Below are 12,649 nucleotides of genomic sequence, written 5' to 3'. Positions count from 1 at the left end.
CCGCTCCATCTCAGCTTTACAATGTATGCTGTTATGTGCAGCGCGCTGTTTATTATTAATATAATGGCCCGTCATCAGACACACGTAGCGGATGGGTTTATACATTGATCGCTGCATCAAGGAATCCAAGGCAGAGCTTTTTGTATGGGCAGAGAGCGTTATTTTAAGTGTGTCTTACTGTATTTATAAAGTGTCTTGTTAAACGTTTTCTTATCACCGGACCGCCGAGTCCCGCTGTGTGTTGTTTTGGGTCTGTCTCCACCGCCGTGCGTAAAGGCAGCATTTTAACAGCTGATGAACGAGAGTAAACAGCGGGCCTTTGGCAGCGGTAAAGACATCCTTTTTGCTCTGCTTTATGCTGCTCTCGCCTTTTTATGTATCTCCCCTTTCACTTGCCCACACCTAAGCCTACACACACGTTAATTCATACATTTTATGTTCAAATCCAAGTGATGGGCAACTCTGGTGCCGACTAGTAAGGCAGCGGACGTTTACACGTTTAACCGTCAGGATCGCAGTCTGCGCGCTTGCGTGTTTGATGAAATGGAAACTTTACAATTGTTGCAAGTGGCCGTATTGTCGCCTTTTCGCGTGAAATACAACCACACTTTAGAGTGCTGCTGCCTCGATGTCATGTTTGCTGCGTTCTGAACCAAAACAAAGCAGCGCGTGTCTGAAGTCATGACGCATTTTCAACGAGCGGAACCGATAAGCGGCATCGTTAAGCAGGCATGTTAACGATTCCAAGGAATTGGTAGACTCGGCACCGGTTCTGAACAAGAACCGGTTCTCGATTCCCATCCCTAAAGAACAGTGCAGCAAAGAACAAGGATTTTTGTACTGACTGAGACCCTATCTGTCTTTTCATGCCTTTTAATAAAGAATGTGGAGTCAGTATGGAGGAAAACGCATTTTAAGTAGTCAAACTTGACACATTTGCATACTGTTAAAATACTGTAATTCTGCAAGTGTTTAGAGTCAGTGCCAATGCTGTAATGTCCCCGTAGAAGGAGTCTCTGAGGTACATCTGGCACTACCAGTACCTGAGCTGGCCCGACCACGGAGTGCCCAACGAGCCCGGGGGGGTGCTCTGGTTCCTGGAGGAAGTCAACCGCACCCAGAGTACCATTCCAGAGACCGGACCTATTGTGGTCCACTGCAGGTACAAACACACACACACATACATATATACACACACACACACACACACACACACACACACACACACACACACACACACACACACACACACACACACACACACACACACACACACACACACACACACAGACCGTCTGAACTACAAGCCTGAATGTCACTATGATACTGTCCATATCCTAAAAATGTGGTGTAGACAAGCACAGCATTAAATACAGGAAAGTATAATAAGTCATGTCAAGTTTATTTGTATAGCCCAAAATCACATCACATGCCCCAATGGTCTTCACAATCCCACATAGGATATAGATGTCTGCAACTAAAACAAGTTCAATTGTATATAGAGAAGACAGTAAAAACAGTGCACAATAAAAGCACATAATAAGAACATAAATGATTTCAGGTTTCAGCATCAGACAGAGTTAGAATAGAACACATTTTTCAAATGTTTTTACTGGTTTTCTTTCTTTTTCTTCCTCTCCGTGTTGACTCAATTTTAAGATGTTAAAGTTGTGACAACATTAGACTGTGCTCACTTTGTAAGAATGTATTCAAATTGGCCACTTGGGTGTGCTATAATTAAGTTTAAAAATTTGAAATCTTTTTTTGGTCAGAATGTCTTTACCAAACGTGTAGTAAGCAAGTTAATTTAGCACATTTCGTACACCTAAATAGTAGAACAGTGTTTGCTATTTAGAACTTATCGAAAAAAAATATTTAAAATTTATCAAATCAGTGCACCAAACTCAGTGGCCCCCTCTGTCCCTTTCAAAGACATGGTTATCAGTAGTTAGAACACAGCTTTATTTACTTGTAGTAACTACTAGATAAAGCTTGGCCAATAAACTGTTATTCCAAGCCCTTTATTGAAATAACAGTTAAACTGCTTGAAATAAAAGCTTCTTGTCTGGAAATCCAATAACCAAAATTAAAATGTTGAGTTCAATAAATTATATTAATTCAGACCAAAGGATTTTTGACAAATTCAGATTCATCCCTGTGATGCACAGTGAGCAAAGTTCATCACAAAATCATTCCCGCCTCACTGAGGAATGTACATATTTAGATGTCATCTTGAGTGCAATGATTAAAAAATAAATATATTCTTACTCTGATTTTAATGGAACTCTTGTCCCTTTACTGTTTCCTGTCACAACTGGCTCTTTTTTATGGAGATATTCATTTTACAGCAGGGGACTGCCACCCTCAAACATGTCCATAGCAAGTGGATGTTGTAATACATTTGCCCACTTGGCGTGCTGCCATGTAATGTATTTAACGATATGGAGCCATCCCAACGTGTGCTTCAAACAAACACACATGCTGGAGCACTCCACCATGTCAGTGATCAATGAAGTGGCTGCTGATAGAAGTCATTGTGGGAGTAGAGAAACGACGAAGTTATTCAGGTTACTTAATGGGAGTCAGCAAGTGAATAGCTATCATAACCTTAGACTTTAATGTGTGACTTCCCAATGGAAGTCACATGTATAGTTGAGAAAACTCCTCAGCCTGAGATTGTGCTTTTCATAAGTGACTGGATTTGCTCTTTACACATGAACACGTCTTTGTGTCTCCCCTGACATTGACGCATCATTTCTTCAAGTGTTGTCATTACAAATGGTTTGACTGTTCACTCTGTTGTCCCCACAGTGCAGGCATCGGCAGGACAGGCACCATTATCGTCGTTGACATCCTCATTGACATTATCAACCGCCAAGGTGGGAGACATGCATATAGATAGACACTATATTGATCCCTTGGGAATGTTCCTACAGGGAAATTTAAACCAAATACATTGGGCTTTTGAAATGGAAATCTTTAATTTATGCTAATGTGTGTGTGTGTGTGTGTGTGTGTGTGTGTGTGTAGGTCTAGATTGTGACATTGACATCCCAAAGAGCATCCAGCGTGTGCGGCAGCAGCGGTCGGGCATGGTGCAGACAGAGGCTCAGTATAAGTTCATCTACATGGCGGTGCAGCAGTACATAGACACAGCCCAGAAGAGACTGGAGGAGGAGCAGGTACTGTACCGCACCACACAACACAGCGGGGTTCTCAACGCTCACGCAATGAGAGTGAGACACACGCCACACCTTGCATTTCTCACGCAAATTATAACTCTGCCAAACAATTATTTTTTTTTCGATAAATTCTGACCGTCACCTAGTGTTGCCACCCGTCCCGTTTTTCCCAGAATTGTTCTCTTTTTTCACCAGCTGTCCCGGGAAAAAATCATTCTCTCCCGGAACACAATTTGTCCCGTTTTTTGGGGGGAAATGCCAAAACCTCATTTGATTTCCTTCGTTCAGTAGTTAAGGCCATTTCACACAGGCCGAGGCGTTTGTTGCGCCAACTAATGCATTCTCAATGGAGAGGCGAGCGGGGCCGGGCAGAGAGAAAGCGCAGCGGGCAGGGGCGGTCTCAACGATCTCGGGGCCCGTTTCAAGACCCAGTGTGGGGCCCCCCACTTTTTTTTTATATATATAAATAATGCTTGTGCATGCTCCCTGCGGAAATAAAAAAAAAAGATTGTGGAAACCATTTGGTTCATGGGCCCAGACCATGGACATATAAAGAAATGGACACCGTATTGAAACATGGCGCCCATTCATTCCTATGAAAGCTGCTCATAGGCGCAGAGAAGCAACAAGGAAGCATAATCCGGAAATTCCATGCGGCCCAAAGCATGACGTAGCATGGACGTAGCTGCACTATGGACCTATCAAGAAAGAGGGCGGCAAGCGTAGCGGACTGGAGGCGGGTGTCTCGTTCTGTAGCATCTAGCCTGGCGAAAACAAACTGAAAGCCGTTAAAAGCCGTTGGGCTAAGAAAACGCTTGAGGTGGCGTTTTGAAATGAGAAAACTTACATTTTAATAGTATATGGTCTAAAGATAAGTATGAGCCTATGATTGATATCCAGAAAAAATGTGCAGAGACACAATCTTGTTCGCCGCTTGTACTGTGTGGACAGGGACATCTGCCTACGGGCCGCATGAAAATAAGCTCCACCCCTTACCATGCAATACCAATGGGTTGGCCACATGTCCATGCTGGCTGCTCGGAGAAGGCAGCATCCTGGGGGCCTGGCCCAGACTCTTAAAGCCCCCCCTCCCCCTGCCCCACTCCTCCTTATCCCTATTCAACAGATAAAGGGTGGATAGCTACTGTTTATGAACAGTATAGAATTTACACATAGAAAGCTTATTACTGTATGTGTGAGGGGGCCTTCAAGGCCCCTCATGAAGCCCCTAAGACAGAGCTAATAATGCTTTTGTTTTGCTCTTGCTTTTCTATTTTTCACCTACTAGTTGAGGGGCCATGATGATTTCTTTCCTTATTTTAGGTGATTCCTTTTTGGACCCTGTTATTGACATGAGTGACTGAGCTCTTTGACAATGCGACATGTAAAGTTACTATCAGTATCTCTGGCTTAGGGCCCTTGGGCCCCTGGGCCTGGTTGCATGCAATTTTCTTCTCAAAGTGCACTAGATTGATGAATTTTACTTTAAAAGGTTGCATTTTTTTCTTCTGGACCCCCCTACAAGGTCCAGGGTTCCCACCCCAGTCTCCTTATATATCCTACTGTATAAAGCACTGTAGGTGTTTATGGTTATTATAGGTCATTACACTGGTCCATTTAAACCATTATTATGCTTTAAATTAATAAATAAACTAGGGCTGTCAAATTAACGCGATTAAAAAAATTAACGCAGATTAATCTATCTAATTAATTTGTCCTTTGACCCGGTGCAAAAGAGGTGAGATGATAGCGGAGCTGCACCTGTAGCTTGCGCACGGGATTAAAGAGTGAAGAAAGAAGCATAGAGAGGGCTCTATGGACGTTTTATGGGCTGCTCCAGGCAAATAAGCATGAAGGTATAGGAATACGGCTTATGTTATTCTCCGCAGTGTCTGTGCATTGATTTAGTGGGTGCCTAATTAACAATGTAGCCTATAGGTTCAAAAGAGTATCTCTCAATCTTCCTCCGTGTCTCAATTTTGTTTGCTAGCTGCGATCGTCTCCAGCAAACGGACACCCGCCCCCTCTCACTCTTCCTAGCATATGCCTGTCTTTTTTCCTCCTTTGTGTGTGTGTGTGTGTGTGTGTGTGTGTGTGTGTGTGTGTGTGTGTGTGTGTGTGTGTGTGTGTGTGTGTGTGTGTGTGTGTCAATATTTCGCTCCGCCACCTGAGCCTCGGTCGCCCCGATCTGGTTGCCCTGGGTTTGCCTCCTAACAATCTTTCACCCTTTACGAATAAAATCAAGAACCATTTGGATCTTTCCAGGTCTTTTCAAGAGGGTGCAGATTTATTTTTGTATACCAATGATCTCTTTGTCCCCAGAGGACTTGAGGCTAGGGGTGGAGAGGGAACCAAGGAGGAAGATTAAATATATATGTATGAAAATAATAGAAAATTATAGAACATTAAGCTTAAGTGTAATAAAGCTGGTGATAACAGTAAACTTCTAGTGTGGGTCTCTGCGTCGCTCTGTGTGTGTGTAGGTGTGTGTGCGCGTGTGTGTATGAGCAGACGAAAACATTATCCAAAACATGATACACTGAGGTCTTGCTCAAAATCCCAAATGGAGAAAAAAAAATACAAATAAATAAAAATAATAATGTATACAAATAAAATGAAAGAAAAACAGTAGTAATATTAAATCAATCCGATGAAAATGTTCCGGACAATAGTAATTAATGAATTCATAACCTTTTCTTTTTTTTTTTTTTTCTCCCCTTTCCCCGTCTCTTAATCATTTGAACATTACAATGGGATCACCAATTGTAGGGGTGGAGAAACATCCGGTGGATATAATTTGAAATGAGTGAAACTGAAAATGATAACAATGATTATGTTAGATAAAAGTGTGTTAGATAAGCTTAAAGTTATCATATCGTCAGAATGTCATACCGGCCATGCTCAATACGCTGGAGTCCTATTCAAATCATGAATCACGAAAAAAGGTATAGAGTTGAGTGTGAGGAAGTGGACATAGATATGACTATTTTGTGACACCTGATGAGTTGACAATGACCGTAGTTGAAAAGCAAAACATAAAAAATGTAATAAAATAATAGTAATAATAATAATTATTATTATTATTATTATTATTATTTATTATAAAGTAATAATGATACTCAGTCAGTTCGACGACACTATTCAGCGAGATAATTAAATAATTCGTAATATGAATTATGGATTGTGTACTAAAAAAATTATTATTTGAACTTTATAGTGAGACTAACTATTTTAGGGGTGAGAACCTTCTGGGAGAAAAATTAAAATAAAATTATTTTAACATTTATAATGAGAACAACAATTGTAGGGGTGGGATCCGGTGGATATGATATGAAATGAATGATACTGAAAGTAATAACAATGACTATGATAATAAAAGGGTAATATTAATAGGGGGGGGGGGGGGGGTGAAAATAGATCAATTAAAAAACAATTGGCGAAGTAGACAAAGAAACATAATATAATATAGTGTATTAGTGCATGTTACCATGATAGAACAACTACAACAACAACAAAAGAGTAAATAAACAAATAAAAATAAATTATCGCGACATTTCAAAATAACACATTTGAGAGCTGTGGGTCGCAACACTGAGTCTGTGGCTTTCAAGCTCAAGGCCATCATGTCAGGATATCATACTGGCCATACTTAATATGCTGAAATGATACTCAAATCCCGAGTGACAATAAGATATATAGTAAAGTGAGAGGAAATAAACATAGAAGTGACTGTTTATGACAACAGATGAGTTTACATTTACCGTAGTTGACATGCAAAACATTTTTAATTTTTTTTATATAATAAATAAATAAATGGGAAATAGATGGGCCTATTTTTACAGGTGAGAAGGATAAATACCGTACTTTTCGGACTATAAGCGACTTTTTCCCAATTTTTCGACCCTGTTATTACACAGCACAGTATATGTTCTGCAGCTACTAGAGATGGGCGTTAGTAATCGAGTACTCGGGTACTCCTCGTTTCAAATGAACTCGATTGGTGGATGAGGAAAATCGTTTTTTGTTTTTACGGATAAAATAAAATATTTGATGCAAGTGCAATAAACTGAGCGTTGTGTCAAACATCAACTGCAAATAACTGCCACCTCCGTGCCACCGCAGCGCAGCCTGTGTTCTCCACAGCACCGCGGAGCTGAACACGGTCTCTCCTTTCTCCAGAACATTGTCAGGAATATAACTGTCCAATTATTTCAAAGCAGATGATAAAATTACGTTTATAAAAAGGGGAGATGACACCTGTTACTCTCAGTTAGTAATGAGTAGCCTAGACTCCAGATGAGCATGCAAGGTGCTCTCCGCTTGGAAAGAAAAGTAAAGAAGAAGCAAGGCTTACTTCAGGCACATTCGCTCCGAGCCAACAACAGTTAAGAAGCCTTCAATAGGGAATATGGGGATACGATTCAAAAACCAACCGGTGTAACGTTCTGTTAATGAGGAATTAGTCGTGGTAATTATTCACGGACACGGAGTGAGCATTACTCGGTTGGATATACAACTATCTGCTTTGGTGAGTTATTTATATGTATTTAAATTGTAGGACAATCATTTAATATTATTTGCTTTCCTTCTTATTTTAAATGGTGACTTAGGCTATTTTTTTTGTTACAACTGCAGCCCATGCTTTTTTTCTCCCCACTACTCGATCGGATTAAATTGTGGCCCGTCTATTTAATTACTTTCAGTGAGGAAAATGTGTTTTAAACTTGTGGGAATAAATCCTTAATATCATATGGCAACTGTGACTGTTTGACAATAAGCATTGAGCGCTTTATTGCGGTGAACCGTTGTTCTGCAGACAGATGTGTTGCGTTCTAAAAATAGAAATCGATTGATCCTCGAGGAATGCAAGCGATCACACGAGTAGTGAAAACACTCGTGCCCATCCCTAGTAGCTATTGCACTAAATGGTAACACTTGAATACGTTATGCAAATATGCAACTTGTTTGTTGAAATGTTAATAAATGGGAGATTCCTCAAGCAGCCATCTCTTTCCCGACAATCCCCTCTGCGCACGAATTCTTACATATGGTAATTAAACATTATAACACCTGCTTATAGTCCAGTGCGGCTTATAGTGCGGAAAATACGGTAAAAGTGAAATGTGATACTTTTTTGGGACAAAAATACCTTTTCTAAATATCGACAGGACATATCCTGCATCCCCAGAAATCTATGCCTATGAATTCACTTCATTGATTCAGTTTGCGAGAGCTTTGTAGAAGATTTCCTCCTCTAAAGTGAGTCCATCTCTTGTTACTTTGCAGAGGAATAAGTTGAAGGAGAGGGAATATTCCAATATCCAATATCCCCAGATGAACAATTCCAGGTCCAAAGCCAGTTTGGCATCCTCACGCTCATCTTCTGTGTAAGTAGAACACACACCATGACGCTAAACCCCCAATTCACAAGATTAGGAATGGTGTGATCACAGGACCGAAGCAGACAATCGGTTAAACCTTTCCACTTGTTTTTTCAGTGAAGATTTTATCTGTGTGTTTCTGTAGAAGGACAAATGATGATTCGTCCAGTGTGTACGAGAACATCAACTTTAAAAGCCCCCAGGCCTCTTTCAGCAGTAACACCAGGAGGTAAAGCCATGGCTGTGGACCTCCACATCTCTATGTCTGTTCCTCTGTAAGTCATTTTTTAAAACACTTTTTAAAAATAATTTACACTCACAAAGACCGGTGATGCAAAACACTGTCCTATGGATCAACACGTGGGGGTAATAGGAAAATGCACTTAATCCCCCTTTAAATTAAGGGTGGAGTCAGCCAATCTGGAAAATGCTTGTTGTCAAAATCAAATTATTATCTCCTCACAATATGCTATCTGGCTATATGTTTGCCGAAAAATAATTCAGTGTTAATACAAAGCCTAGGCTCTGTAAACTGCTATGGAAAGAAAGGGGCCCACCATAGCTAGCAACATACCAGTTAACAGAGCCTATGCTGTGTATTAACACTGGATTTCATTTCAGCGCACACACTGTTAGGCCAGATAGCGAATCTGAATCCACCTTTAAAGGTCACATATTATGCTAAATGCACTTTTTAAATGTGTTCTAACATATCTATGGGTCCAAGGTGTGCCTAGAGACTGCCAAAATATTTAAAAAAATAACAATCTCTCCTTTTCTCACTCTCCCCCTTTCTGAAACCCCCAACCCTCCCCCCAATATACTCCAGTCAGAATTCTCCCCTTTTCTGACCTCAAAAACTGGAAAGCCAGAAGCTTCCACTGTGCAGCCCACACCCCTATTTCTTATTGGTCCACGGCCCTGACAGACAGAGGGCGAGGCGTATCTGGCTTCGCTTCCGGACAGGGGGCGGGGGGAGCTCAAAGATTGTATATTTACGAGGGGAGCTGCAGCTCTTTTTAAAAAATAGGCCATTGTGAGATTAGCTGAACATCAGCATAGTACAATAAATTATCTGAAAGTTTTTTTCAGCAAACAATTAAAGAAAAACGTATTAGGGACCACTAAGACCATATAATATGGTGTATAATAGAACCGTAAAGTGTATAATATGGGAGCTTTAAGGCCTGATGGATTTCCACCGATGTGGTGGCTTCCAATGGTTCAAATGTTCATGGTTCAAATGATAGTTCTTGTATGATAGTGGTTCTCAAGTGGTCGTTCCTATAACATACAGATTTATTTGCAAGAAAAGTGCAGCCATACACAATGCCTTCATGTACTGTTAAAAGATTAAATAATAATAAATAAATAAAAGTGCAACTAGGGCTACAAACCCAATTAAATAAATAGAAAGACTTAGATTTGGGGGGTACGTTTACAAGGGGCCACTAATGAAATCATGTTAGACAGAACATAACGCCTTTTAAACACGTTAAGCTGGTGATGTTTAATTTTCAAAATTCAAAATTTAACTGTATGGAATATCATATAAAAAGCTAGACTTATTTTTTATTATCAGGCACCTATGCTTTTCAAACAAGTTAACTAATGATTCTAATCAAGTTTTAAGAGTATAAATAACTGAACGAAGAAATGAAAATCTAGACTTTTCTTTAAATACATGAAAATGCATATTTATCTTGAGTTTACTGGCACATGTGCTTTTTAAACAAGTTCATTGTTGTTGCTCATGAAGTTTCAAGAGTAAAAATGTAACTGTACGAAATATTAAAAATAAAAATGTAAACTTTTTGTATATTAATAAGAGGCAGATCTACCTTGCATGACATATGTACAGTATATGCCTTTAAACAAGTTAAAGTGGTGATGTTCATCAACTTTCAACAATCTAACTTTATTTTTTGTTTTGGGGGGGGGGGGGGCATTTTTATGCTTTATTGATAGTGCAGAGAGACAGTGGGGAGTGACATGCAGAGAACGACCGTGGGCGGGAATCGAACCCGGGTCTGCTGCTAGGCCCGGCCCGGGTGGGGGGGACGCCCTACCAACTGAGCTAAGGGCGCCCCAAACAATCTAACTTTAACGGCAGCAGAGATCAACCTGTCAAGGGATACACAGTCTACTGAGCATCATTGAGCAGCAACATACCAGCACCTCTCCTCAGTCCTCCTCACCATGAGGCTGATATAACAGTCAGAGTATGGGATAACTGGGGATGCTTTCTATTCCTGACAAGAGTCTCAAAGTTTTGGGTGATCACTTTTACTTTTGCGCATTGTGTATCAAAACGGACCCACCAGTTGAGAACTACTGCATAGCAACAACAGGTTCAATTTAGTTACAAATTATTATCAACCTTTATTCTCACAGGCTGAATCTTTTCCCTCTCGTAGTGGTTAGTAAAGCAGACAGGGCATGTATTCCATTATTATACCTTTCAAGTAAAACCCCTTTGTAGCGGTTTCTGATTGATTTGGATGAATCTTATAAGCACTTCCAGTTATTGGGACACACTTGGAACCAGTGCTGTTTGCGCTCCATCTCTCCCTGTCAGATGTAGTGCATGCTGAGTAAAGTATGCTGCTTCTAGCTCCATGTGGTGAATCACATCAGATCATAGTGTTCCTCATTCAAAGTGACAGCAGCCATTAACTCCTCTGGTCTTCTTGTCTCTTTGTGTTTACCTCAGTTTCAGCACTGGTGTCGTTTGGTCAGCACCTGAAAAACTTGTGGGTTCGGAAGGAGTGCGTTGCTCTGAACACATCCCATGTGGATGCACCCTGCCTGGGCTGCCCCCCTCTCTCCTGCTGGCCCCTCCTGTCAGCAGAGAGGAGGACTCTCTCTCAGGTCCCCCAGCGCTGCAGCCTCCCCCTCTCTTTTACAAAGTGCCTTTAGTAACAGGATGTGTCTGTAATCTAGCCTCCCAAAAACTGATCTCTTTCTCTACTTTCCAAACCCTGGAAACACAAGTTGACATGAGACAAAGTTCCTGAGTGCCGGATGTTAAACATGGAGTCTTCCCTGTCTAAACACAAGTATATGGGACTGAGACCAGGTCCAGGCTGAGCAGTTTGCCTCACTGTCTTCTATCTTTCCTCCTCTGTCTCTGCTGCCTGTCATTTACACATGAAGCAGAGTGTGCTTCTTCTGGCCACTGAGTGGTAGCAAGGCAGTGTTATTTAACTTGCTACAATACCCTGAGGCCCAAGCAGGACAGATTAACCTTGAGGGTCAAGTCATCACATTGACTACAAACTCATTCATGAACATTCTGTGTGTTGGGGGGGTTCCCTTCCGTCCTTTTAGCTTTTTTGTATTCTTTTATTATTGTATTTTAGCGCTATATAGCATAGTCAGTGTATCTTTTGGCCATTCAATTTCACTATATACTGTGTGTGTGTGTGTGTGTGTGTGTGTGTGTGTGTGTGTGTGTGTGTGTGTGTGTGTGTGTGTGTGTGTGTGTGTGTGTGTGTGTGTGTGTGTGTGTGTGTGTGTGTGTGTGTGTGTGTGTGTGTGTATACATATATACATATCTATTTTCTATTGTGTGCATTTCTTGTTTTGATCAATGTGCATAAATTAGCACTGTACTATTTTCCCCTACACAGCTCAGCCCTCACGCACTTTTAATTTTATAATGGCAACTTTCTGTAAAATTTTCAGTTTGATTAATAGAAATCAAATAGAACATTAAAATTAACCAAATGTTTTGGTTTTGTTTTATTCATCCCTTTCTGGCCCTGATTAAGAAAAACACCTTTTATTTAAATGTGTTATTTTTTTTATTTTTTTTTTTACAGTGCTGCTTGAAAGTTTGTGAACCCCCTGAACATTTTGGAATTTTATTGTGTTTAACCATTATCAATTAATTTGTATCAATACCAGTATTTTTTATATGAAATAACAGATGTTTGTTTATCCATTCAACATTTTTTCTTTTCCAGGAATAAATTGTTAAAAGAGATAAAACAAATTATTTGCCAACTGTTGTATGTGCAAAAGTTTGTGAACCCTGAGCTGCATTGCTTAAATAGAGCAGGTAAACACAATCAGGTGGGCCAA

At 40.4% G+C, this 12,649-nt stretch overlaps 1 protein-coding gene across 1 annotated transcript in view; it reads left to right on the top strand.

The window, feature by feature from the left end:
• ptpn11b (protein tyrosine phosphatase non-receptor type 11b) overlaps positions 1-11,924 on the top strand; it is a 110,903-nt gene extending 98,979 nt beyond the window's left edge. Inside the window, exons 11-16 of the mRNA XM_080030400.1 lie at positions 1,008-1,162; positions 2,812-2,879; positions 3,031-3,182; positions 8,469-8,569; positions 8,709-8,838; positions 11,277-11,924. Of these exons, the coding sequence (XP_079886526.1) occupies positions 1,008-1,162; positions 2,812-2,879; positions 3,031-3,182; positions 8,469-8,569; positions 8,709-8,796 (564 nt within the window). The 3' untranslated portion in view covers positions 8,797-8,838; positions 11,277-11,924. The remainder of the gene's footprint in view (positions 1-1,007; positions 1,163-2,811; positions 2,880-3,030; positions 3,183-8,468; positions 8,570-8,708; positions 8,839-11,276) is intronic.
• The last annotated feature ends 725 nt before the right edge of the window (positions 11,925-12,649 follow it).

The sequence above is a fragment of the Ammodytes marinus genome, assembly GCF_949987685.1.
Source record: "Ammodytes marinus genome assembly, chromosome: 7".
In the NCBI taxonomy this organism is placed as follows: Eukaryota; Metazoa; Chordata; class Actinopteri; order Uranoscopiformes; family Ammodytidae; genus Ammodytes; species Ammodytes marinus.
The sequence above is the reverse complement of the archived record's forward strand: the minus strand, read 5'-3'. Positions and strand labels throughout refer to the sequence as shown.